Below are 23,497 nucleotides of genomic sequence, written 5' to 3'. Positions count from 1 at the left end.
GACAGCTCAATCGGATGTCAAAAAAAAAGCACTCTTCTCACTTCAAAACCCGCACGTAAACTGATATCTACATACATGCGTTATATGCACATATATGTACATATGCAAATAACTGTGTGCTTGAAGCTCAGTAGATCACCGATTTGCCGTCAAAATGAAACTGGTTCTTGGTAATTTGGTGTTCAAGACAGTGTTGGTTAAATGATGAACTCAAAATTCCTTTAACAAGATACCATTATGTTGAATCTTTTGAGGTTGCACTGATATACTTGACTTAATGATGCAATAATCTCAATCTTTTCAATTTAGTATTTGTTTATTTGTTGACTATTCTACTAATTTGCTAATAATTTCACTAATTATATATTCATTTTTGTGTTAGTTAATGAGAACAATAACTAAATTACCAATCTCAACGATCCTAGTAATATGAGATTTTCCATATTTATAGTTACTCTAATGATAAGCCGGAGATAAAGTTTAAAATCAATATAGAAATGGGAAGCAAGAAATGGCGTATGAATGGGAATGAGGGTAATTAATTTCTATTATCTACTGGCATTATATAAAAACCAATAATGAATAGAAGAGAGCCTACATTTAAGAACAATATTTTTTCTTTTCTAAATAGCTTTATGTCAGGTATTTGCCTATAATATATGAAGAGCTAGAGTTGCATATTGGGAATGTTTTGAGGTTTATAGAGTCGATAATAATTAATGATTTGCTACTATTGGTTTATGAACAGAAGAGAGGAGTGGATATCGATAAGAATAGTGAAGAAAATCAGAATTCAAATGAAAATCAGAATATTAATATAATGAAAATGTTAAAACAAATATTAAAAAATAATACCGGGGAGGATGGCAATGATGGCAATGATGATACAAGGAAATTAAGCAATATATTCTGCTGGAGTGTCACAGATTATGAAATATACATTTTGTTAAATAATAACTGGTTGTGCAAACCCATTTAAGAGCGGTTTTGTGCAGCTCAAGATTAGAAACGACTTTATCTCAGCCAAACTCTTTGCCAACTATAATCTACAGTTGAGGCTAGACACCAAAATCAGAACGTGCAACAGAAAAAGCACTATGTTGGTGGAGCTGAGCATTTTATAATTCTAATTGATAACTAAGTTATATACCTTTTTGATGAGACATCCTTAAGGAAAATAATTTTTAAATGGGTGAATTTGTCCACAAGCTTGCAGATACCAGTAATTTATCAATTTAAAAAATTAGGGGCCTTTAAATTTGGGCATTTCTCTTTTAATTTATCAAACTTTTCCCTAGTGTCTAATACCCATATTTCGGGTTTTTTCATGTTAAGCAACTCTGGAAGATCTTCTGGATTAATATATAACAAGCTTATTTCTACAGCCAAATCATTTAAATTAACCCATTTGGAAAGCCCTTTGAGCCTTTCCAAGGGGTTTCCCACTAGAATTATTTTCATTTTATTTCATTTAACGACTGCAGGGGCCTCTTTCCTCAAAATCCTTCTCTATTGAATTAATTGTGGATAATCGTGTTTCATTTTGAATTTTCTTCATTTGCTTGTTAAATTAATATGTGAACAGTTGCTTAGTTTCTTAATAGTCACTAGTTTTTTGATATAGTTACTTGATAAGTCCAAGTAGTTCAAGTTGTTGAACCATTTCAAATTCCGCATTTTGGTAATTTGGTTATATGATAAATTGATAGTGGTTAAGTTACCAAGTGATTTAATTTTTTTTAATTACTTTTATTTGATTGGATGAAAAATCGCAAACTACGAGACTCAGTAAATGGTCCTAGTTTTCAATTTTATTATAAGGTAAATCTACACAATTTAAATTTTTCATTAGCTCCAAATTTTCAATTTTATTGATTTTATTTCTTGACAAATTTAACACAGCCAAGTTTGTCAAGCTATTCCAATTCTCGATCTTTGTTATTTTGTTACTGGCCAAATTTGTTGTTATAAAATTGAATAATTTGGTGTGAAAATCTTCAGATAATCCAATGCTATTGGCGTTTATCATTAATGTTTCAAAGCTAACAAAGTTAACAGAATCATCAAAACGCTTCCCAATTCTCTGGATAAAGTTGTTAGATAAATTTAAAACTTTTAAATTTGACAAGTTTTTGAGAGTTTGAATATTTTTAATCAAGTTGTTATTGAGATACAATTCTTCCAAGTTTAATGAGTTCAAATTTGTGATACATTTGATAGAACTTGATTGCAAATAGAGACACCTTAATTTTTTGAATTGGGATACATCATCAATATTTAAAATAGAATTGCAACCAAGATCTAGCTGAACTAGATTTTCACACCCATTCAAATTTTCAAATGCATTTATTTCATTTTTATCTAATTTCAAAGTAACCAAGTTATTTGGAAATAACCAATTATTTATATTTGTAATATAATTGAATGATATATCCAAATATTTTATACTGTTAGGAAATTTGATGTTTTCCAATGTGGACCAAGTATTTATCTCCAATTTGAAGTGTTTTAAATTGATTAGTTTTGACACATCATATTCAAGTTTCGACAGTTTCACTCCTTTCAATTCTAATTTTGTTAACCCAGCTAAAGTATAACCAACATATTCATCTGAGAAAAGACATTGGGGATCAGTTCTATATATTTCCAAGTGATTGCATCTTTTCCAACGTTGTAACAATATTTTATAAGTGAAATCCTGAGGCAAAAATTTACCAAAGTTGTATATTACTGTTTTTAGTGTGTGTTTGTAAGAAAGTACTAATTCTTTCATTACCGATCCACACCTCAAAATATCATCTGCAAGTTCATGCTCTGGGTAAATTTAATTATTATTAAACAGCATTGATCGGACTTTAATTGATTGAACTACAATTGATCGAACTAGAATTGAAATTTTTTTAAGTGGGCCAAACATACTGATTAAATTTTCATGTTGATCTAATAGATCTGGATCAGGAACAACTACTCTGAGATAGACACTTGTGGAGAATTGACCCGAATATTCTTTGAAAAGCGTAGAATCTTTGAGGTTTAATGTTAAACAAGAATTTGGAGTGATGTACTCATATTCAGTTTTATTGTAGTCATTAAGATACCATGACTTCAATTCAACAGTTTGAAATAATAATTCAAAATATGTTGCTTTAACAATTGGATTGGTGGATGAAATAAACAAAAATATGTGTTTAAAAGGTATCTTGGACAAAATAGCGTTGAGGATGTGTAGTGGTAGTCTGTCTAGTATATTTTGTCTGGTTTTCTTGATAATTTCAAGGTCCATATTGGATACAACTCTTTGAATTTGACACATATATTAGAGATGCGTATTTCAAAATAATAAACGCAAGTATGCGGAGCGTTTAGTACAAACCCGCATTGACATGCATGAGCCTAAGCAAATAAATAAGCTTTTAATCTCTTTTTTTGACAGTTACCTCAAATATTCTATTGTTTTCTGGTTTTTTGAACCAAGAAGTCATTCACTGGATGACACTAGAGCGAAAAATGTCTCTGATCAACTGATTCAAGATGATCGATTGATATAGAAATGTGTTTGGCAACAAGTTCAGAAAGCAAATAAAGAAACTTAATTCACAACATATCACAATAGTTGCTGTCTAATTTAATTATTTCACCAATCAACCTTGCTGTCTACTTGAAATTGAGATAGTCGGCTTCACTTTTCTTAAACTGTTAAAGAGTCTCTTCAACAACAGCACAAAGAAGGAATCATCATCCCAACTGGATTCGGTGGTAATGTTAATAGAAAAACATAATAGGTTGACCTGACCAAGGACTGATGCATGATTGTTAGTAATTCATATTTCAATAATTTGGTAATATAATTTAGATATCCTTCAAATCTTTCCAATAATACAAGTGCTTCTAATAATAAATACATTTGGGCTTCCCTAACTTGATCTAGACATTGTATTGTGAACTAGAGTTAGTGATACTTTAGGAAGAAGATATGCAATTGAAAATAATGAAGTAGTGGAAGTACTGTGATTCTATTTTCTATAGTCATTTTGGCCTGTTCATTTTAACAGGTCATTATTTGTGTGTTGCCGTTGAACTACTCTTATCAAACAACCCAACTTTGTTAAAATGAACAAATGTATCAGATGAAAACAATTATATAAATATGTTGTTTTTCTATAGTTTGTCTTTCATCTTCATGAGATACTTGGACCTGCAAAAACACACCATATCTTTAACATACGTCAAAAAAGTTATAACGAATTTTGAATATATCATGGGGTTGTATAATTCAACTTTTCAACAAATACTCGGCAACTACTGAAAATACAACTACTATGAACTAGTGACAGTTACTAGTGGCAGTTTATCAGTTATTAAACGGTTGTTATTGGACCCTAAAGACTTATCTGATATAATTGACATATTGACGGCTGTATCATGAATATTGGGGTTTTCCCTTTAAACATGAAAATATGAAGTCAATTTCTATTCTCAAAACATAATTTACAAAATCAAATTATAACGAAATTACTTTTTATTTATTTTTATTTTTATTTATTTTGATAAATTATATATCTTATTTCCTTCATTGTTTTAAGGAAAAAAAAACCCTTATTATACCTATTCAAATCATTTGATAGTAAGCAACTATAGACGAATTTTAGAACATAGTATATCATTCCAGCTTTCTTCTGTTAATTCCTCGTATCTGTTTTTGTTAAGCCAATATAATTTTTCGTCATTATTTTTTCCCTTTGGCAATATTTGTTCTCTATAACTTTTCTTGATGATTTTATGGTTGTCTGTTGTTATGAATTCATCAGCAAGTTTAATGAATACTGGAACAGCATACTTTGGTATATTATCCATGAAATAATTGACTAATTTGGTAAGATCAAAATTGGAATTTGGAATGATTGTGGCAAATCCTGCTTTTCCTTCATGTCCTGGAATCTTTAAACCAACAACAACGGAATTATTCACTAAATTTGAGTTATTGATTAAAATCTCAATCTCGTTGGTTGAAACGTTTTCAGACTTCCATCGAAATGTATCGCCTAGTCTATCAATAAAATACATTAAACCATCTTTATCATATTTCAACAAGTCTCCAGTTTTAATCCAGCAATCGCCTTTATGAAATACATCCCGAACGAATTTAGAGTTTGTTTCTTTTTCATTATTAATATAGCCTTGAAAGTCGACATAAGGCTTTTTTGGTCTTGAGATTCTAAATAATAATTGGCCGGGCTCTTCAGCGTCAGTGACCTTGCAATAGCCAGTTTTGGCATCTCTATAAAGTTCATTGTCTGTGTCTGGATCCATTTTGACCAAAATTTGTTGGTATGATAAAATATAATTAATTAGGGATCCATAGTTTCTACAAGCACCAATTCCATCGTTTCCTGTTTGGAAGCTCGTTGTAGCAATCGGAGCTTCTGTAGCAGCATAAAACTCACCTACAGCATGGATATTGAATCTTTGTTTAAACTGAAACCAGATATCTGTTCTTAGACCGTTGCCATAGGCTATGGTTGCTGTGTGATTTTTCTCATAGTTTGGGTTGACTGGCTGATTAATTAAGTATCTGCAGATTTCTCCCACGTATTGAATATGAGTGGATTTAGTTATTTTGACTTGGGCCCAGAAATTGGAAGCAGAAAACCTTTCAGTTATTGCAATACAACCACCGTGACCAAAGGTTGGCAATACACCAAGCATTGAGGATGTTGAGTGGTATAGTGGCATTGAGGTGAAAACGGTTGAGTTATTTGTGATTCTGATTATATGACCATATAGTGGAGTACCAAGACAAACTTTTCTCCAGCTCATTATCGCAGCCTTTGGTAGGCCAGTTGTTCCTGATGTGAAGATTAGTGCTGAAGTTGACCAGGGTTTATCTGATTTGTTTCTCAATTCATCGTTTAGTCTAAAGACTTTTGAAGAATTGTCATAAATTTTTAAGTTTATTTGATCTTCATTTAAAAAGGTTAGTTTAAGATCAGGTAACTCTGAATTAATTGAACTAATGGTATCGTCTGGAAGATTGAAATCTTGTTCAAAGAAGACCTGAGAGATATTTGAGATTTTTAGACAATGAATTAATGAAGTTTTGTTGGTAATATTGTAGTTTAAAAACGCAGGTTTGGCACCAATATTCCATAGAGCAAACCAAAAGACAACAAATAATGGCTTATTATGCATATCAAGTCCAACAATATCGTCGGGCTTGATTTTGTAATCTGTTGATAAAATATAGGATAATCTTAATACAGCATTGTATAGTTGAATGTAAGTCAATCTTTCAATCTTAAAATTGGCGTCATTTGGGATCCTAAGATTTTGATTGTCCTTATCTAGCACAAAATTAGTTTTGATTGAGGGAGAGTTGATGTAAACGAGAGCCAATTTGTTTTCATTTTCAAAAACTGTTTTCTCAAATATATACCAGTAATTCAATTTTTTGTTTAGATTCTGCAACAAGTAGTAGAACAATCTCTTGATTAGATATTGGATGATATATAGATCGTGGATTATATGGTATTTTGATTCGATGTGGTAGTTAAATTTAGATATAGCAAAGTTGATGCAGTTGAAGAATAGATGGTTTAGGGTGTTTCGGCACTTTATAAACTGCAATTTGATTGATTTTATCATTTGCAAACAGTTGTTTAGATAAGTTGAATAGTGTGAAGGGAATTTTGTTTGAAGGAGAATGCTCAATGTGCTTTGATTGCAGTTGCTTCGATTGATTGTATCCAACTGGCTTTTGGTAATTGTTTGGTCATAGTTGAGCTTTAACAAACGATACAAAAACATTGAAATTTGCGTGTTAAAGTATGCGGTTGCAGTTCCAAGAGGTCTTTTTGTGCGACGCAAGCAACTTTTGCATGGCAAACCAGCTGTGTGGAAATCCAAAGTTGCGTTTGAGTCGGGTCTGTGATCATTGATGAGAATCCGCAGGCGGGCCGGAAGAGGCAGATGCCGAACTTCTTCGAAAGCACCGGCACAAAAATGCTCCAACCCCAATTTGCAGTTTTTGTTTTGGAGCCCGATTGAAACCAGCATTTAGAACTGGAGCTGGTGCACTTCTGCTTGTGTTGGCTCACGATGAGAGTGCAGCAGAACAAAAGACGTAGCGTATTTTCCATCATCTCCAGACTTCCAGCGGTTTGTACTGGTGTATTCACGTGAGTCTGCAGATGCGGCAAGTTTAGATGCACACATGCATCAGATGAACTAAACAAACAGTTGTTTGTAATCACTTTTTTTTTGACTTATACAACACCATAAATTCTCATGGTGTTGTGGCTTAAAAATAACTAAGCTGCAACAGCAGGCATATCCAGCTACATTTCGGTACTCTCAGTTCATGTTGAAGCAATGTCCGAACTCTAGATGGAAAAAGGGGCTCCAGTGATTTGGATCGCAGCTTCAATTTAGCTTTGTGTTGCAGCGCAGCGGTGCGTTTTCAGTTCTATATTTCCAAATAAGGAAATGTCTCCTGCATCAGTCTGTAGAGTGTGCATATATCCTACGAACCATCAAAACAAGACATTTTTTTCTCCCAACATCCAGATCCTGTCATTTTTTTGTCCAATCAAACACAGCAAATCTGTTTTTGCAATATGTAATTTTATTTGGGGCCACAAATAGAAAAGAAACACAGAAGGAAAAGCACAACCTTAAGCTAAAACTCTATTATCTACATGTCTTTTCCATTTCAGGTCAAAATTTTCTATAATAAAATCCCAATAACGCTATAATATTTTTCATTTGACAGTCAATTTGTATCTTTTGATATTTTTAATGTGCTTATTCTGTATTTTTGTTTCTTTTTCTCATTTGAATATATAAATGTGATTTCCCAATAAAAAACAAGTTTTTTTTCTTCTTCATCTTGTATAAAAGAGGTTATTCTATTTCAAATATTCTTGTGGAATCTTTATTCACACTCTGAATTGATTTTTTTTTTTATTTAATTTTATTTTTAACTGTGACCTTTTGAGATCTTGAATATCAAAGCTTTAGTTTAAATAATTATATTTTTTGCTAAAAGATTTAATATTGTAATCACTTCATTCGCTTTGAAACAACACAAAACCAAATCACACACCAGACATAGCTAAAACCTATAATAGAGACTTCTTTACATTTGAGTCTATTGAAATCCTTTGCCTTTAAAACCAATCATATTATAAATAATTATAAAATAAAATAAAATAAAATAAAATAAAATAAAATAAAATAGAATAGAATAAAATAATATCTATATAAAACAATCAAATTAAAATTATCAATTGCTTTTAAAGAAAAATGGCTATCATGTCTAAACTTCACTGCTTTTTATTTATTGCTTTTTTCTTGTTTAATTCAATTTTTTCTATTAGGTTATTAGCAAATGATATAACTTATGAGATTTCAAACATCAAAAGAAGTGAAGATAATCTTAAATTTATGAGAAGATCCTATAATTATGCCCTTCCAGAAAATAAAATTAAAGGTGTTAATTTGGGAGGATGGTTTCTTTTAGAACCTTATATCACACCTTCGCTTTTTGAAGTGCTCAGTGCCGATGATGATAATAATAAGAATGATGTTCCTGTTGATGAATATTATTATACAAAATATTTAGGAAAAGAAGAAGCTTATGACAGATTATCCGAGCATTGGGCTACTTTTTATACTAAGCAAGATTTTAAAGACATTGCTTCTTATGGATTAAACACAGTTCGAATTCCAATTGGATACTGGGCTTTTCAACTATTAGACAACGATCCATATGTTCAAGGTCAAGAATATTACTTGGATAAAGCGATTGAATGGTCAAAAGAAAATAATTTAAAGGTCTGGATAGATTTACATGGTGCTCCAGGCTCTCAAAATGGGTTCGATAATTCCGGTAAAAGAGATTATTTAGGTTGGCAAAATGGCAATAATCTTCTAGTCACTTTACAGGTGTTAGATTACATTATGAATAAATACGGTGGTGATGATTATAAAGATACCATTATTGGAATTGAGCTATTAAATGAACCCTTGGGTCCTTCATTGGACATGGATAAAATCAAACAGTTTTATCTCGATGGATATGATCAACTACGAAATGTTTCAACCAATAATATAATAATTCATGATGCATTTCAACCTTTGGGTTATTGGTCAAATTTTATGGTTCTTGATAGTGGCTTTTGGGGAGTCGTACTTGACCATCATTTCTATCAAGTTTTCTCTGAAGGTGAACTATTAAGAAGTGATGATGAACATATTTCGTTTGCATGCAATCTTGGAAGACAAATTCAAGATGAATACCATTGGACAGTAGCTGGTGAATGGTCTGGAGCATTAACTGATTGTACAAAATGGCTTAATGGAGTTGGTAGAGGTGCAAGATACGACGGAACGTTTTTAGTCTCGAATCCCATTGGTTCTTGTGAGAATATTGATGATATTAACTATTGGAGCAGCAATAAAAAAATTGCAACAAGAAAATATATTGAAGCTCAATTAGATGCTTTTCAAATTCGAGCAGGATGGATCTTTTGGTGCTATAAAACTGAGTCATCAATTGAATGGGACTTTAAAAAACTAACAGAATATGGATTATTCCCTCAACCATTAGAGAGTCGTAATTATCCTAATCAATGTGGATATTAGATAATTAAAAAAACAAACCCCTTTATAAACTATTGTACAATTATGGTTGTTTTTTTTATTGTTTTATTTTTTATTTTTTATTTTTTATTTTTTATTTTTCAAGTTAATTTGATATTATATTTAAATAGAATTAAATAAAATTGAGATAAAATCAAGATAAAATTAAGATAAAATTAAGATAAAATAGGATAAAATAGAATTAAATAGATTAGGTCGATCCTCATAGAGTTGATTGCACTAGATTAAAAGTGAAAAATTCCGATCCATTGATACATGTTCTAGCTTGTGAGCCATATAAGAATTATACAAACTGATATTAACGAAGCTATAATAATGGCATCTCTTTTCCTCCTAGTGTTGATTTTACCTAGCAAAACATTTATGCCTGGTATAGTAGACAATACTGAAAACATTTTCTTGTTGACCCCAGAGAGTACACTTCTCTGTCTTTGAAATTCACTTCTTGTTTCATAGGCCTGGGCTAGTAATCTGTCGGCTATTGAATTGGCATTGTCTGCCCTCTCTCGTTCATTGTTGATGTAGTCGTTTTCGTCATTTAAAAACTGGTTACTGGAGGTATCGTTGTTTCTTCTTTTATGGGCCTCGATATCGGACCTAACACTTATTAGCAAATTGATTCTCTCTCTTTCTTGTTTGATAGAGAGTTTGATATTATTGAAATCCCTGTAATTTTCCTGTAGAACCTCGTTGTGTCGTTGCAACTGTTGTGATCTGGAAGGAACCAAGTTCTCGAATTTCTCAAAATTGTTCAAATTCTCAACAGTTGCGTCTCTTTGTTTGAGCAAATTGGCGATCTCCTTCTCCAAGGCTAGCTCCTTCTGGGTTGGATGTGCAGTGGGAGACTGAGCAAACGAGGAATAGCTGGTGAGAAGCTTCAAGGTCTGGTTTTCAAATGCAAGTGCCTGGGAACGAACTCCCACAAACGTCAGTGTAGTGGAAGACATGGTTGATGAGTATAAAGCTGGTGGAGAGATTTCTTCTTGTGCAAAGGCTTCTTCAGAGGCTTCTTCAGAGCTTGTCCTCAAGGCGATGGAGTGAAGAGCTGTCAGATCAAAGCACTTCCGGCGGGGTCGGATGTCTCTACGCACGTGTTCCGGTTGGCGCTGAAAAACTCGTTGGATTTGCCTCCAAGCTGTTCCAACAGAGCTACCACTACCTCCAACTGGCTCTTTGATTCAGCTGCAAGAGATCAATCCTTCAGATCAACCATCTAGCTAGCGAGCTTGAACCAATTGAAACACATCACTGCTACTGGTGGCTCCCCATACTGCTTTCCTTGTCCGAAATGTCCTCCAAAGATCAGCTCCCTCAGAAAAAAGTCGTGCCCGACGCCACTAAAGATGCTAAACAAAATGTCAAATCAGGCAAAAAGAAGAAGCAAGAAGAAGAGGAATTAAGTGAAGAAGACCAGCAATTAAAGTCTGATCTAGAGATGTTGGTTGAGAGACTTAATGAGTCTGATTCCTTGTTGTATGAGGCCTCTTTGTCGAAGTTGAAAGTCTTTATTAAAGAATCCACAAGCTCAATGACTGCTGTTCCTAAACCTTTGAAATTCTTAAGACCCCATTATCCTCTCTTATGCAATTTATACGACAAATGGCAAGACCCAGTTTTGAAATCGAAATTGGCTGATATCCTATCGGTATTGGGAATGACTTACTCTGATGAAGGTAACCTTGATTGTTTAAAGTACAGATTATTGTCCAATGAACCCGATATAAGTGAAATGGGCCATGACTACGTTCGTCATTTGGCTTTAGAAATCGGTCTACTTTACATTCCCTTACTAGAACTCGAAAATGGCTTAAAGCCTGAAGAAGTTACTGCTCTAGTTCTTTCAGACAACAATGTTGCTGAAAAACTAGATACTGCATCTAAAGACTCAACTTCAACTGAATTAAAGACCGATGAATCTAAGTCTAGCAAAAAGGATAATTCTCCATCAGATAGTAACTCCGCTGATAAAGAAAAAGATAACCAAAAATCTGATAAACCCAAAGCCGACGATGAGGAAGTAAAAATAAAAGTCTTATCTGGAGTTAAAATCGCTGATTTGAAACAATTGGCCTTTGAAATTGTTCCCTTTTTCCTAAAACATAACGCTGAAGCTGACGCTGTTGACTTATTATTAGAAATTGACTCCATCAAAGATCTCCCAAGATTTGTTGACAAAAATACTTATTCCAGAGTTTGCTTATACATGGCTAGTTGTGTTCCATATTTGCCTCCATTTGATGACGTCTCTTTCTTACAAACTGTTTGTGAAATTTATCTCTCTCAAGATCAATTGACTAAAGCTCTTCCATTAGCACTCAAAATCGGTGATGATTCATTAATCAGAAATATTTTCTCTCGCTCAAATGACTTGGCCACTTCAAAACAATTGGGTTTTATTTTAGCAAAACAAAATCCTGCTTTCCAATTAATTGAATCAAAAGACGATGACATTGAAGATGAAGATGAAGATGAAGATGACGCTGAAAACGATATTTCAATAGAAAAGGATGAATCCAAAGAACAAGGTGAAGTAGATCAGGATCAAGAACAAGATCAAGATATAGCTGAAGATGATATTGTTGAAGAAGTAAATCCTGACGTTGAAGTTTGTATATCAAATCTAAAATTAAACGAATATTTCACCTATCTAACATTAAAATTAAACCTACTAGAACCTAAAATCCCCGAGGATATTTACAAATCTCATTTAGAATCAAAGAACGGCTATATGGAAACTTCTACTGATTCTGCCAAACAAAGTTTAGCTGCAAGTTTTGTCAACTCCTATCTCAATTGCGGATTTTGTAACGATAAATTAATAAGTCAAGAAAATGCTATGGCTTGGATTTATAAAACTAAAGATACTGGAATGCTATCTGTTGCTGCTAGTTTAGGTGCTGTTTTCCAATGGTCTTCATCTGTTGGTTTACAAGAGTTGGATAAATTTTTAGAATCAACTGAAGAAGAAATCAAAGCCGGTGCTTTACTCGGTATTGGTCTTGTCAATACTGGAATTTATGATGAAGTTCTCACCTCTTTTTATTTAGTTGAAAATTACGTCACTAACAATTCAAGATTATTAAGAATTGCTTCTATAATTAGTTTGGGTATCTCATTTGCTGGTCATGAAAACCAAAGTGTTTTGGAACTTTTATTACCAATTATTAGTGATGAATCTGCTTCAATTGAAATTGTGTCCTTGGCTACATTATCATTAGGTTTAGTTTTTGTGGGAACTGGTAACCCAGATATTGCCCAAACAATTTTATCAACCTTTATTGAAAGACCAAATAAAGATTTTAATGATAGTTTTGCTCAATTAATGTCATTAGGTTTAGCCTTATTATTCGTTGGATTATACGATCAAATCGATGTTGCATGTGAAAGTTTGAAAGCTGTTGATCATCCAATTGGAAAGGCAACTGAAATTTTAATCACTGTATGTGCCTTTGCAGGAACAGGCAATGTGTTGGAAATTCAAAAATTATTAAATATGTGCATCAATTTCCCCAAAAAGGATAAGCTGGAAGCTGAAGGCGAAGGTGAAGGCGAAATTGAAATTGAAACTGAAACTGAAACTGATGATGCTAAAAAGGGTAAAAAACCTGATTTAGTTGATGTTGATGAAGATGCAGTGATGGAAGAAGTCTTACCAGAAGAAACTGAAGAAAAAGAAAAGGAAGAAAAAGATGAGGATGAAGAGGATGATGAAGAAGAAGAAGACACCACTTATCAAGCATATGCAGTTCTAGGCCTTGCAATCCTTGCAATGGGTGAAGATATTGGACAAGAAATGTCATTACGTCATTTTGGGCACTTGATGCATTATGGTAATGATACAATCAAAAGAGCAGTTCCATTAGCAATGGGATTAGTTTCTGTTTCTAATCCTCAAATGAATATTTATGATACATTGTCAAGATATTCTCATGATCCAGATTCAGATGTTGCAGCAAATGCAATTTTCTCTATGGGTGTAGTCGGATCAGGAACCAATAATGCTAGACTAGCACAATTGCTAAGACAATTAGCCAGTTATTATTCAAGAGAACCCAATTGTTTATTTATGGTTAGAATCGCACAGGGGTTACTTCATTTAGGTAAAGGAACATTAACACTCAACCCATTTCATTCAGATAGACAGGTTGTATCCAAAGTTCAATTAGCAGGGTTATTAATTGCTAATGTTTTACTATTAAATCCAAAGACTTTTATTTTGGGTAATGCTCACTATTTATTATATTATTTGAATGTTTCAATACATCCAAGAATGTTGATTACAGTAGATGAAGATTTAAAACCAATTGAAGTCAGTGTTAGAGTTGGACAAGCTGTCGATGTCGTTGGACAAGCTGGTAAACCCAAAACTATTACTGGATGGGTGACACATTCTACACCAGTTTTATTAGGAGCTGGAGAAAGAGCTGAATTAGAAAATGATGAATACATTAGTCTTGCAAGCTCATTGGAGGGAGTTATTATATTGAAGAAGAATCCAGATTACCTTGATATTGAAGCTAAAAATTGAAGAAAGAAATAAATGTTTTTTGATATAGTCTTTTTTTCACAATTTTAATCGTATAATTTTTTTAATACAAAACAACTTATATAATATAAACAATAGATTGAAAAAAAACCAAAATACTGAATTAAAAGTTAAAGTAAATGTAAATGTAAACGTAAACATGTTTATAAATGTGGCTGTAAATGTGGCTGTAAATGTGGTTGTAATTGAGGCAAAGTAAAATAAAGTAAAACCAATAAAACAAAAGTCATAGGATGAAATAAAATAAAATTAAATAAAAATAAGGTATCACAACAAAGAAAAATTAAATTAGATTAAATTAAATTAAAGTGAATTAAATCAAAGTAGGAAAAATTCATTTGACTACAAAATAATTATAAATCACAGAGATTAGTTATTTAAGTAGGCAACAATAGTTTGATTGATTTTTGATAATGGATAAGCAGGGCCTAAACCATAACATTTTTCGTTACCTTTTAAATTATTTATAATTTGTAAGAAATCTAAATCTAAATTTAATTGATTATTTAAGATATCCGAATTTAGAGTTTCGAATTGAATTAAATAGTCCCAAACAGCAGCGATACTTAATAACTTTTCGGAACCATCGATTGAGTTGTAGATTAATTTATTATTTTTTGATAAAGACAAGTTATCATGAACTATAGGAGAATTTGAGTCCGAAGCAGCTGATTTTTTAAGTGAATCAAGACATTTATTGGGGAGAACTTCAGGAAAGGTGAAATCTAGTATCAAATTACTAAAAAAATTGTTGTTATTGTTGGCATTATTTGGAAAATTATTGTTATTATTGTTATTATTATTGTTGTTATTGGTATTAGTATTAGTATTATTATTAGTATTGTTATCGGAGTTATTAAAATCTTTGTTATTTGAAGATAATAGTAATTTATTTTCAGTTGATATGATGATGTTTTTTCTTTTTAGGACTTCTAATTTATTGAGAAGGATTGCTTTTTCTTCTTCGCTTTTAGTTAATTTTTGTTGTAAATCTTTTAGTTTTAATTCTTTCCTTTCTCTGAAAGCCTTTTGAGCAGCTCTATTTTGGGCTTTTTTCTTTGCAGCAGTATTTGATTCATTGTTGATGAAGTTGTTATTTGAATTATTTGATTGCAAACTATCTTTTCTTCTTTTTTTATTATTAGTGTTTGTAATTGTGTTTGTATTAAAAGGGGAATTAAAAGTTGTGTTGTTATTGTTATTGGCAATATTTGTATTAGCATTAACATTAACATTAACATTAGCATTAGCATTAGCATTAACAGTAGATGATAAGTTGATGATATTATCAAAAGGATCTTGCGAGTTGATTATATTTGAGTCTTGTAATTCTCGTTTTATTGAAATAATTTCAGAGGAGATGTCATTAATATTATTATTAAGTAGGGTCAAAGATTGCTCTTGATTTAATCTATTATTGGTGATATTATTGTCATTGAAGGGACTATTGGAACTTGAAATTGAAGTTGAAAAAGGTGGAGCAATTTGAAAATCATTAGTAGAAGTGTTATTATTAGTGTTATTATTAGTGTTTGTATTGGTATTGGTATTAGTATTGGTATTGTTATTAGTATTAGTATTATTAAAATTGTACAAATTATTATCAAAATTTAAATTAGCAACAAAATTGCTGTTTGTATTATTGTTCATTAGCTCTAAATTTTGAGTAGATAATTCGTGGATCTGTTGGTTTTCTTGATTTTGAAGAGTATTTTGGTGATCGTTTTCATTGATATAGGAATCCCAGAAACTGTTAAGGTTATTGCTAGCGTTGGAGAGATCATTTAGAGATTTAGTGGAATTGGGAGCATTGGAGTCGTTGTTGTTTGGAGAGGAAATCTGGGAATTGAAATTGAAGTCGTAGTAGTTAGAAAAGGCGTAATCCATTTGAACAGAGAAGCAGAGGCGGCGCAGCAAAGATTCTAGAAAAGGCAGAGCAAGAAAGGTCGATGGTGGAAGAGGCGAAAGAGGTGAAAAGACTTCAAAAGATAGTAGAAATGGTGAAAAAACCACCAAGGAAAAACGAACAAACGAACAAAATACGGACGCCGAAGATGCCAAAGATGACGGACTGTCAGCGGTGGTGGGCGTCCGTTTCGCAGCAAATGATCGTGTACGTGATCGTGTACGTGATTTTACCATGCACGGCGGTAATCGACGGTTCAAGTTGCGGTTTTCGATTGATGTGAATTTGTACTATAAAGACGAGAAAAACAATATGAAAAGCAATACTTTGAACGATACTTGCAAGACTAGTCAACCTTCGCCAACTTCAAGCTCTGGACATGCTCGATGTTGTTGCTGGTCGTTTTCTTCTTGGTGACTCGCTTGACCTTCCTTCGAACAACCATAATGGGTACAGAGCTGTTGTTGACCAAATAGTTGGACAACGATCCCAATGTTACGCCTTTGATAGCCTGTTTTCCTCTAGAGCCAACGATAACTAGCGTTGGTTGAATGTGATCAATTACTTCCATCACCAAGTGTCTTGGAATTGGATGGTGGATTGCTTCAACGACTATATGTACTTGTAATTTTGTAGACTTGATCAAACTTAATGCATCTTCACTTAGATTCCTGACCCCATTTATTCTTGCAGTTTCTTGTTCTTTAATTTCCTTCAACTGTTCTTCACCTATGGTATTATTATTGTTAGTATTATCGTTGTTGCTATTGCTACTATCATTAGTATTAGTATTATTGATATTGTTAATATTATTATCTGGCGAAATAAATTTATTGTCTTCAATCACATATAAGATCAATAAAACTCCACCATCAACTAGTACTGTTCCAATTGTCCATTCTAAGGCATATTTAGATTCGGGAGAAAAGTCCATGCATAATAAGAAGGTCTTTGGTTTCTTATAAATCGATATCTTATTAAAGAAATCTCCTCGGGTTATTGTTCTAATACATCGAGAATTCTCTAAATTAGAATTGATTTCTGATATCTTTATATTTTCATTCAATGCTTCTATAATGTGTTTATCCGATTTGTGATCACTATCTAATGTATATGGAACTTGAAAATCATCATCTTTAATTAATGAATTCATGGGATCTGTTATTGATTTCTTATATAAAGTATATGGTTTCAACTTTTCATTTTTGGTCTTTTCATTGGGAAGACTTAAATTTAGGCTGCCGAATTTCTCCTCGAGATCCTTTGGAATCGGAGAATCAGTTTGTCTTGCATTTTCAATTGCCTCTAACGTCGCAATATTATCTCCATAATTCATCGCTTCTTTAACTTTGTCCAACGATGTCTTCACCACCGGCTTATTGTTGCTTAATGCATTGCTCAACATGTCTTCATTAGATAATTTCGAAAATGCTTGGGTTTGAAATAGAGATTGAGATGGCGTCTTGACTTGATTGGAATTGCTATAATCATTAGGGAAAAATGAAACATAATTGGGCAATATAGCATCTCCATCATTGTATTCAAACTCCTTATCGGTATCACTGATCTGCTCTTCATCACTCTGCTCAATAGAAATGTTCTTCTTGCTGTTACTGTTACCATCGTTAGCGCCAATGATTCTCTCTGAGGGATCATGTTTCAAAATGGACCATTTTAAGTTGGTGTCCTTTCTGCCTCGACTGGCACTGTACTCCTTGGGAACCTCATCATAAACACTGGCTGTTCTTCCCCTGGAGAGGGATCGATAGGTTTGATTCGATATCGAATTGCTCAAGCGACCTCGACTGGGCGATGGATCCAATCCCCCAAGGACGTTTTCCACCTCGTCTGCCAACGCAGACTCCAACGAATAAGGATACGTTGATGGCATCTTCTAACACCTTCCACTAGCTGCTCTTACCACTGCTTCCACCACTTCCTCAGCGACTGCTCCAGAATCAGTTTCTTCTCCTTCTCCAGCTCCTTCAACGCCTTCTTTGTGGAGGTGCTGCTTAGTCACGTGTGGACAGACTCAGAGCTGGCGTTTAGCTTTCTTCTTCTGCTTCTTCTTCTTTCTCTGCTTCCTCTCCAATCGCTGTTCACTCAAATATGCTGTCCAAAGCTGCTATTGTTGGTTTCGCTGTTTTTCTTTTCCTCTTCTTTCAGGCCTACGCAGAGGAGATCTCTCTTGAGGGTACCTGGTCCTCCAAATCCAACACTGTCTTTACCGGTCCAGGGTTTTTCGACCCTGTTGATGAATTGCTCATTGAACCTGCTTTGCCTGGAAGATCCTACAGTTTCACTTCTGATGGTTACTGGGAAGAGGCTCTTTATATCGTCACTGCCAATTCTCGAAACCACTCGTGTCCAACTGCTGTCCTACAATTTCAACATGGCCGATATGAAATCTTGTCAAATGGTTCGTTATCTTTAATGCCCTTTGAAAGTGATGGTAGACAATTACTAAGTGCTCCTTGCGACGATGGTGGTGTCTCTATTTACTCAAGATATATCCAATCTGAACTTTTTAAAGCTTATACCTTAAGCATCGATGATTACCATGGTCAGTATAAATTGCAATTGTATCAGTTCGACGGTGCTCCAATCCAACCCTTGTATTTGGCCTACAAACCTCCAATGATGCTACCAACCCAAGTCCTTAATCCTACAAATTCACAGGATACTGATATTGCAACTGAAACCGAAACCAGTTTAAGAAAAAGAGTCAGAAGGAGCTTGGAAATTAAACAAAAGTTACCACATCTCAGAAAATCTAATGAAGATAGATTCGATTCTTTATGGTACGTTGCACTTGGTATCTTCAGTTTAGGTGGTTTTTGTTATGCTTTTTTTTAATTCGTGTCAAGAATGTTTACTCATTGAAAGTAACTTATTAATAACTATTCTATTTTTAAAGAAAAAAAAATAAAAACATAAAACATAAAAAAAACAAAGCATAAAAGCCTACTATCTATCTCTTTACCATTATTTATCATTTGTCATTTATTATTTGTTGATTATGAATTGCCTACTACTTAATATCTGTTATTCCATATCCAGTATCTACTTATACTTTATTTTTCCTTCTATAAAATTTTATCTACTACTTTTGTATTTGGTTATTTACACTATTTTCTATCTCGCTATATACTTACCACTTTTATTTCCTTACTTCGGTTATAAATTTTTTTCCATTTATTTTTCTTTATTTCTTTATTTATACTTTTTTAGTCCTTTACAAACAACCCTTTTTTCTGTTTTTTTTTTTGGCGCTTTTAATTCTCAAAATTACTTTTCATTTTTCTTTTAAATTTCTCTATTTATCATACCTTATGTAGATTTTATCAATTCAATGTATCTTTACTTTCTCCCGTTACCACCTTCAAAAGAACTTAAATTCATCCATGATCGCAATCTTAATATTTTCTCTAGTTTTATTCCTATCAAGTTTCTACATCAACTTGATAAATATTTTTATAAACCACTCTTATAAGCCATCATCTTATTTCCATTTTCAAATAATGAACAGAAAATTAGGTCTAGCGAGTTTTCAAAACAATGAGGACGAATTCTCTAAAATAAGCTCCCAACTCATCCAACAACAATCAAATTTGCTATCTGATCAATTGAAACTATTTCAAGAAAATCTAATCAACTTTGCCAAAAAGTACAATAACGAAATCAAAAATAATCCCGATTTTTCAAGAAATTTTTATAAATTATGCCTATCAATTGGTGTTGATCCATTGGCTGCAAGCATATCAGTTAAAACCACCACTACCACCAACACTAATACCCATCAAAAGAAAAATTTATGGTCAAATTTAATCCTTAATGATAATGATGAAGAATTCTATAATGAACTATCCGTTAAAATTATAGAAATTTGCAGACAAACTTCAAATCTAAATGGTGGTTTGATCTCAATTAAAAATTTATTAAACTACTTAAATGATCCAAGCAATCCAAACAAAATTGAAAACTTGGTCGAAAATGATATTATAATATCAATCAATAAAATTAAAATATTAAACCCAAATTTCAAAATTATTAATAATGGCAATGAGAATTTAATTTCTTCTCTGTCAATAGAACTAAACAGTGATCAAAATCAAATTTTGGTTATTTGTAAAATCATTAAATTTGTGACTGTGAGAATATTAATGGACAACTTTAAATGGTCAAGATTACGATCTCAACAAGTGTTAAATTCAATGGTGGAAAAGGGGTTCTTATGGATCGATACTCAAGATGATAACGATCAAACTGCTTATTGGGATCCTTCTTGGATTTAGTCTACACATGATTTCAAAGCTCAACTGGTTTATTATTCATCAATGATTATTATTCATTATTCCCTAAAAAGCAAAAAAATAACAATAAAAAAACAATAAAAAAATAAAAAATATTTCCAACAAATGCACAAAAGAAAAAAAAATCTATAAAAAAAGGATAAAAAGGATAAAAGGATAAGAAATTAGATAAGTTAACAGAGTAATAATATATTAAAACAAAAAAAAACAATTAATAATTAGATTGATTTTGGTTGAAATCCTTTTTAAAAAAAATTACAGAATTCTTTCATAGTAAATAACATAAACTAAATTACTCTTTATATAGCCATTCTTATTAATCGGTAATCTCACTAGATAGACGTTCCAATCATCGCAATGATACCAATTATTTTTTTTATGAATAATAGAGGTATAATGGCCACTTTTCAAGTTACCATCATGATTGATGAAACTATTTAATTTATAAGATATTATTTCATCATTAATTTTTAATTTTAGAATCAATGGGAAGTTAATGTATGAATTATTTTTAATCACGTCATGTTTGAATGAAAATCTTGATAAATGGATGATTAACAATTTTGGTAGATCAATAAATTTAAGAGATTTTATAGCTTTCATTTTAACATTTGTGGGTTTAATTGAGTCTCTTTTATCTTTTTTATCTTTTTTTTTATCTTTATCTTTTTCTTTCGTTTTTCCTTTTATTTTTTCTCTTTTTGATATAAACTTAAATATAGAGGATTTAGTTTCATTATTATCGTTAGTGGTGCTGCTGTTGTTGTTGTTGTTGTTATCAATGTTATTGTCGGTGTTGTTATCATTATTTAGTGATTTACAATTAGGACAAGCCCAAGCGTTATCACCAGTTAAGATTTCATCATCAGTGAAAGCAGTAAAGCATTCTTCAATATAAATTGAGCGAGAATTGATATCTGGAATTGGTAGTGATAGTATTGAGAAGGTTGAGAAATTTCTTGAAATCTTTGAGCATATTAGGCATTTCAAGGAACTTTGGAATTTTCCTTCAAAGAATAGATTAATTGGGGAGACACCTTGATTTTTGATCAAGTTGTTGAACCATTTATCGTATTGTAGTCTTTCAATGTTATTTGAAGAAATGTTTGTGAAATAGTTGATTGGTTTGATTAGATGGGGGTATTGATTAATTATGTAATCACTTTGAGATAATTCGTTGTGTGTTCTATCTAGTAAAAACATTAGAAATTCTTGAGTGTCTTGTTGGTCGTAGGGGATATTTAAGTGAGGGTTTAAAATTGAGCAAGTTCTCAAGAAATTAGAAGGGTCTATTAGGACTTTTGAGTATTTTGCCAATTTTGAAAATAGCAAAGAGAAAGAGTCTGATAAAAGGATTTTGAAATTTTTGTTTTGATTAATGTAGTTCAAGTAAGATTTTGAGATGAAGATGTTTGAAAAGTCGGATAAGTTATAAAGACATTGAATATTTGAGTTTATATAGCAGGTGCTGCCATTATTTTTTAAACCACAAATGTTATTATTGTCAATGTTGGTGCTGGGGTTAATGTTATTAGGATTGTTGATTTTATTATAGTAGTTTGAGTTGAGTTGAGTAATGTAGGCCAGGAAGCCTTCATAACCATTTTCCAAGTATAAAGGGAGAGATTTTAGTTTTAGATTTGAGGATTGAGTTGCAGTTAGTAAGTTGTAGAAAAACAACAATAGATTAGTGAAATGGATATTTGAGGTGTTGTAGGTGAAGTAAATTATGTGGTCACAATTTGGTCTTTGCATGAATAAGTTGTAGTGTGATGGGTTTAATTTTTTCAAGCGATTTTCCAAGAAAGATATGTTATTGATGTAGTTATCAGGGTTGTCTGAGTAGTGAGTAGGATTTGTATTGATGGTAAATAAAGATGGGTCAATGTTGATTAAATTGGGTAAATTGAGGTTGTTTTTATTAAAATGGGAGGTTAGTCTCAAGTCTATGAGTAAGGTAGAAGAGAAGAAGGAGTTGTCTGAAGGACTGTTATTATTATTATTATTATTATTATTATTATTTTTATTATTATTTATTAAATGAGGTGGGATAATTGAATTTGAAGGATATGATTCTGGAGGGTATAAGAGGGAATAAAAAGATTTTAGGTTAATTTTAGGTAAGGACTGTATTAATTGTATATCATTATTATTGCTATTATCAAAGCTGTTATTATTGTTGTTATTAGTAGTGTTATGAGTATTATCATTTGGGAAAAAAAAGGCGATAATGTTCAGTTTAAAATCTGATAACAACTCAAAATCATTATAAATTGATTTCAAGTGATAGTACAGCTGTAAATCAGTATTGCTTGGTGTATTGAGAGACATGTTAATTGGGATGTATTTTATGATAAGAGTGTAACCAATTAGATAGTAAGAGATCAAGTAGTAGATGTAGTTATTTGATTCCATAAGCGAAGGGTGTTTTTGGAAACGAGTGATCAAATGAGACAAGGCAGATTGTATTTTATTTAGTAGCAGCAGAACCAATTTCAAATTGGATGAGATTAAAGAGTCATTGATAGGATTGTTGGTGGAATTGGTGGGATTGATGTCACTGTTTGTGCTGTTGTGCAAGATGGTGGAGTAGGCCGGATCGTTTAAGATGGCGTATAGATGGTTGAAGAGTCGCAATTGAATAAAGCTGCGAGAGAAATGGAGAGAGCTGTTGGTTTTAAAGATGGCATGGTCGTCTTTGCCTCTGTTCTTGTAGTCTAGGATGTAAGAGATCAATCTGATTGAGTGGGTGGTTTGGCGAGCATCGAAGGTGCTGATGATGGAGAGAAGGTTGTGCAGACAGGCTGAAGCCTTGCGAGCAGCAGCGTTCAATAAAGCAGCATCAACCCCAGCAGCAATAGCACCAGCACCAGCACCAGCACCAGCAGGCGAAACAGAAGCAGGGAGGGACATGGCTAGCACAGACATCGCTGCTGAGGTGAGCTTTTCGAGCTGGAGCTGAGAGCATTATATCGTCTTCCCAAAGAGGAAGCCCTCGCTGCGCCGCGCTGCTCGGTCTTTCGTGTCTGTGTTTTTTCAGCCCCGGTTCTCCTCTGCTAGAGCTGAGTTTGC

The 23,497-nt window shown here is 32.6% G+C and overlaps 10 protein-coding genes across 10 annotated transcripts; 4 read left to right on the top strand and 6 right to left on the bottom strand.

Annotated features, from left to right (window-relative positions):
* Positions 1–1,629: 1,629 nt before the first annotated feature.
* Positions 1,630–3,078, bottom strand: ASCRUDRAFT_154249 (L domain-like protein). Its single transcript, XM_020189324.1, has one exon. It carries the CDS (start codon positions 2,771–2,773, stop codon positions 1,799–1,801), a length of 975 nt encoding a protein of 324 aa, XP_020046753.1. The 5' UTR covers positions 2,774–3,078; the 3' UTR covers positions 1,630–1,798.
* A 1,487-nt stretch (positions 3,079–4,565) lies between these two features.
* FAT1 (long-chain fatty acid transporter FAT1) lies at positions 4,566–6,748 on the bottom strand. Its single transcript, XM_020193467.1, has one exon. It carries the CDS (start codon positions 6,640–6,642, stop codon positions 4,633–4,635), a length of 2,010 nt encoding a protein of 669 aa, XP_020046752.1. The 5' UTR covers positions 6,643–6,748; the 3' UTR covers positions 4,566–4,632.
* Positions 6,749–8,301: 1,553 nt separating this feature from the next.
* Positions 8,302–9,721, top strand: ASCRUDRAFT_91767 (glycoside hydrolase family 5 protein; the record flags this gene model as incomplete). The annotated part of the gene is made up of 2 exons (XM_020195088.1): positions 8,302–8,422; positions 8,474–9,721. The coding sequence occupies 2 exons, from the start codon at positions 8,302–8,304 to the stop codon at positions 9,640–9,642; spliced, it is 1,290 nt and encodes a 429-aa protein (XP_020046751.1). The 3' UTR covers positions 9,643–9,721.
* A 132-nt stretch (positions 9,722–9,853) lies between these two features.
* Positions 9,854–10,650, bottom strand: GOS1 (Gos1p). The gene has a single exon (XM_020193466.1). The coding sequence runs from the start codon at positions 10,605–10,607 to the stop codon at positions 9,921–9,923; it is 687 nt and encodes a 228-aa protein (XP_020046750.1). The 5' UTR covers positions 10,608–10,650; the 3' UTR covers positions 9,854–9,920.
* Positions 10,651–10,819: 169 nt separating this feature from the next.
* On the top strand, positions 10,820–14,305 carry RPN1 (proteasome regulatory particle base subunit RPN1). Its single transcript, XM_020193465.1, has one exon. The coding sequence runs from the start codon at positions 10,949–10,951 to the stop codon at positions 14,186–14,188; it is 3,240 nt and encodes a 1,079-aa protein (XP_020046749.1). The 5' UTR covers positions 10,820–10,948; the 3' UTR covers positions 14,189–14,305.
* A 270-nt stretch (positions 14,306–14,575) lies between these two features.
* Positions 14,576–14,869, bottom strand: ASCRUDRAFT_36130 (uncharacterized protein; the record flags this gene model as incomplete). Its single annotated transcript, XM_020190670.1, has 1 exon — positions 14,576–14,869. A coding segment is annotated over one exon (294 nt), but the record flags the coding sequence as incomplete, so codon positions are not given.
* A 1,289-nt stretch (positions 14,870–16,158) lies between these two features.
* ASCRUDRAFT_76424 (universal stress protein) lies at positions 16,159–18,268 on the bottom strand. The gene has a single exon (XM_020193464.1). It carries the CDS (start codon positions 18,001–18,003, stop codon positions 16,459–16,461), a length of 1,545 nt encoding a protein of 514 aa, XP_020046747.1. The 5' UTR covers positions 18,004–18,268; the 3' UTR covers positions 16,159–16,458.
* On the top strand, positions 18,222–18,968 carry ROT1 (Rot1p; the record flags this gene model as incomplete). The annotated part of the gene is made up of 1 exon (XM_020190631.1): positions 18,222–18,968. The coding sequence occupies one exon, from the start codon at positions 18,222–18,224 to the stop codon at positions 18,966–18,968; it is 747 nt and encodes a 248-aa protein (XP_020046746.1).
* A 415-nt stretch (positions 18,969–19,383) lies between these two features.
* On the top strand, positions 19,384–20,533 carry SNF8 (ESCRT-II subunit protein SNF8). The gene has a single exon (XM_020193463.1). It carries the CDS (start codon positions 19,634–19,636, stop codon positions 20,405–20,407), a length of 774 nt encoding a protein of 257 aa, XP_020046745.1. The 5' UTR covers positions 19,384–19,633; the 3' UTR covers positions 20,408–20,533.
* A 153-nt stretch (positions 20,534–20,686) lies between these two features.
* On the bottom strand, positions 20,687–21,871 carry UBP11 (ubiquitin-specific protease UBP11; the record flags this gene model as incomplete). The annotated part of the gene is made up of 1 exon (XM_020189695.1): positions 20,687–21,871. A coding segment is annotated over one exon (1,185 nt), but the record flags the coding sequence as incomplete, so codon positions are not given.
* Between the last annotated feature and the right edge of the window lie 1,626 nt (positions 21,872–23,497).

This window comes from Ascoidea rubescens (genome assembly GCF_001661345.1).
Source record: "Ascoidea rubescens DSM 1968 unplaced genomic scaffold ASCRUscaffold_8, whole genome shotgun sequence".
Lineage (NCBI taxonomy): Eukaryota > Fungi > Ascomycota > Saccharomycetes > Ascoideales > Ascoideaceae > Ascoidea > Ascoidea rubescens.
Note: the sequence above shows the minus strand (reverse complement) of the source record. Positions and strands in the feature narration are given on the sequence as shown.

Excerpts from the sequence above, each read along its gene's own strand:
- GOS1 (XM_020193466.1), bottom strand. The coding sequence starts at position 10,607 with ATGTCTTCCACTACACTGACGTTTGTGGGAGTTCGTTCCCAGGCACTT.
- ASCRUDRAFT_154249 (XM_020189324.1), bottom strand. The coding sequence starts at position 2,773 with ATGAAAGAATTAGTACTTTCTTACAAACACACACTAAAAACAGTAATA.
- FAT1 (XM_020193467.1), bottom strand. The coding sequence starts at position 6,642 with ATGATAAAATCAATCAAATTGCAGTTTATAAAGTGCCGAAACACCCTA.
- RPN1 (XM_020193465.1), top strand. The coding sequence starts at position 10,949 with ATGTCCTCCAAAGATCAGCTCCCTCAGAAAAAAGTCGTGCCCGACGCC.
- SNF8 (XM_020193463.1), top strand. The coding sequence starts at position 19,634 with ATGAACAGAAAATTAGGTCTAGCGAGTTTTCAAAACAATGAGGACGAA.
- ASCRUDRAFT_76424 (XM_020193464.1), bottom strand. The coding sequence starts at position 18,003 with ATGCCATCAACGTATCCTTATTCGTTGGAGTCTGCGTTGGCAGACGAG.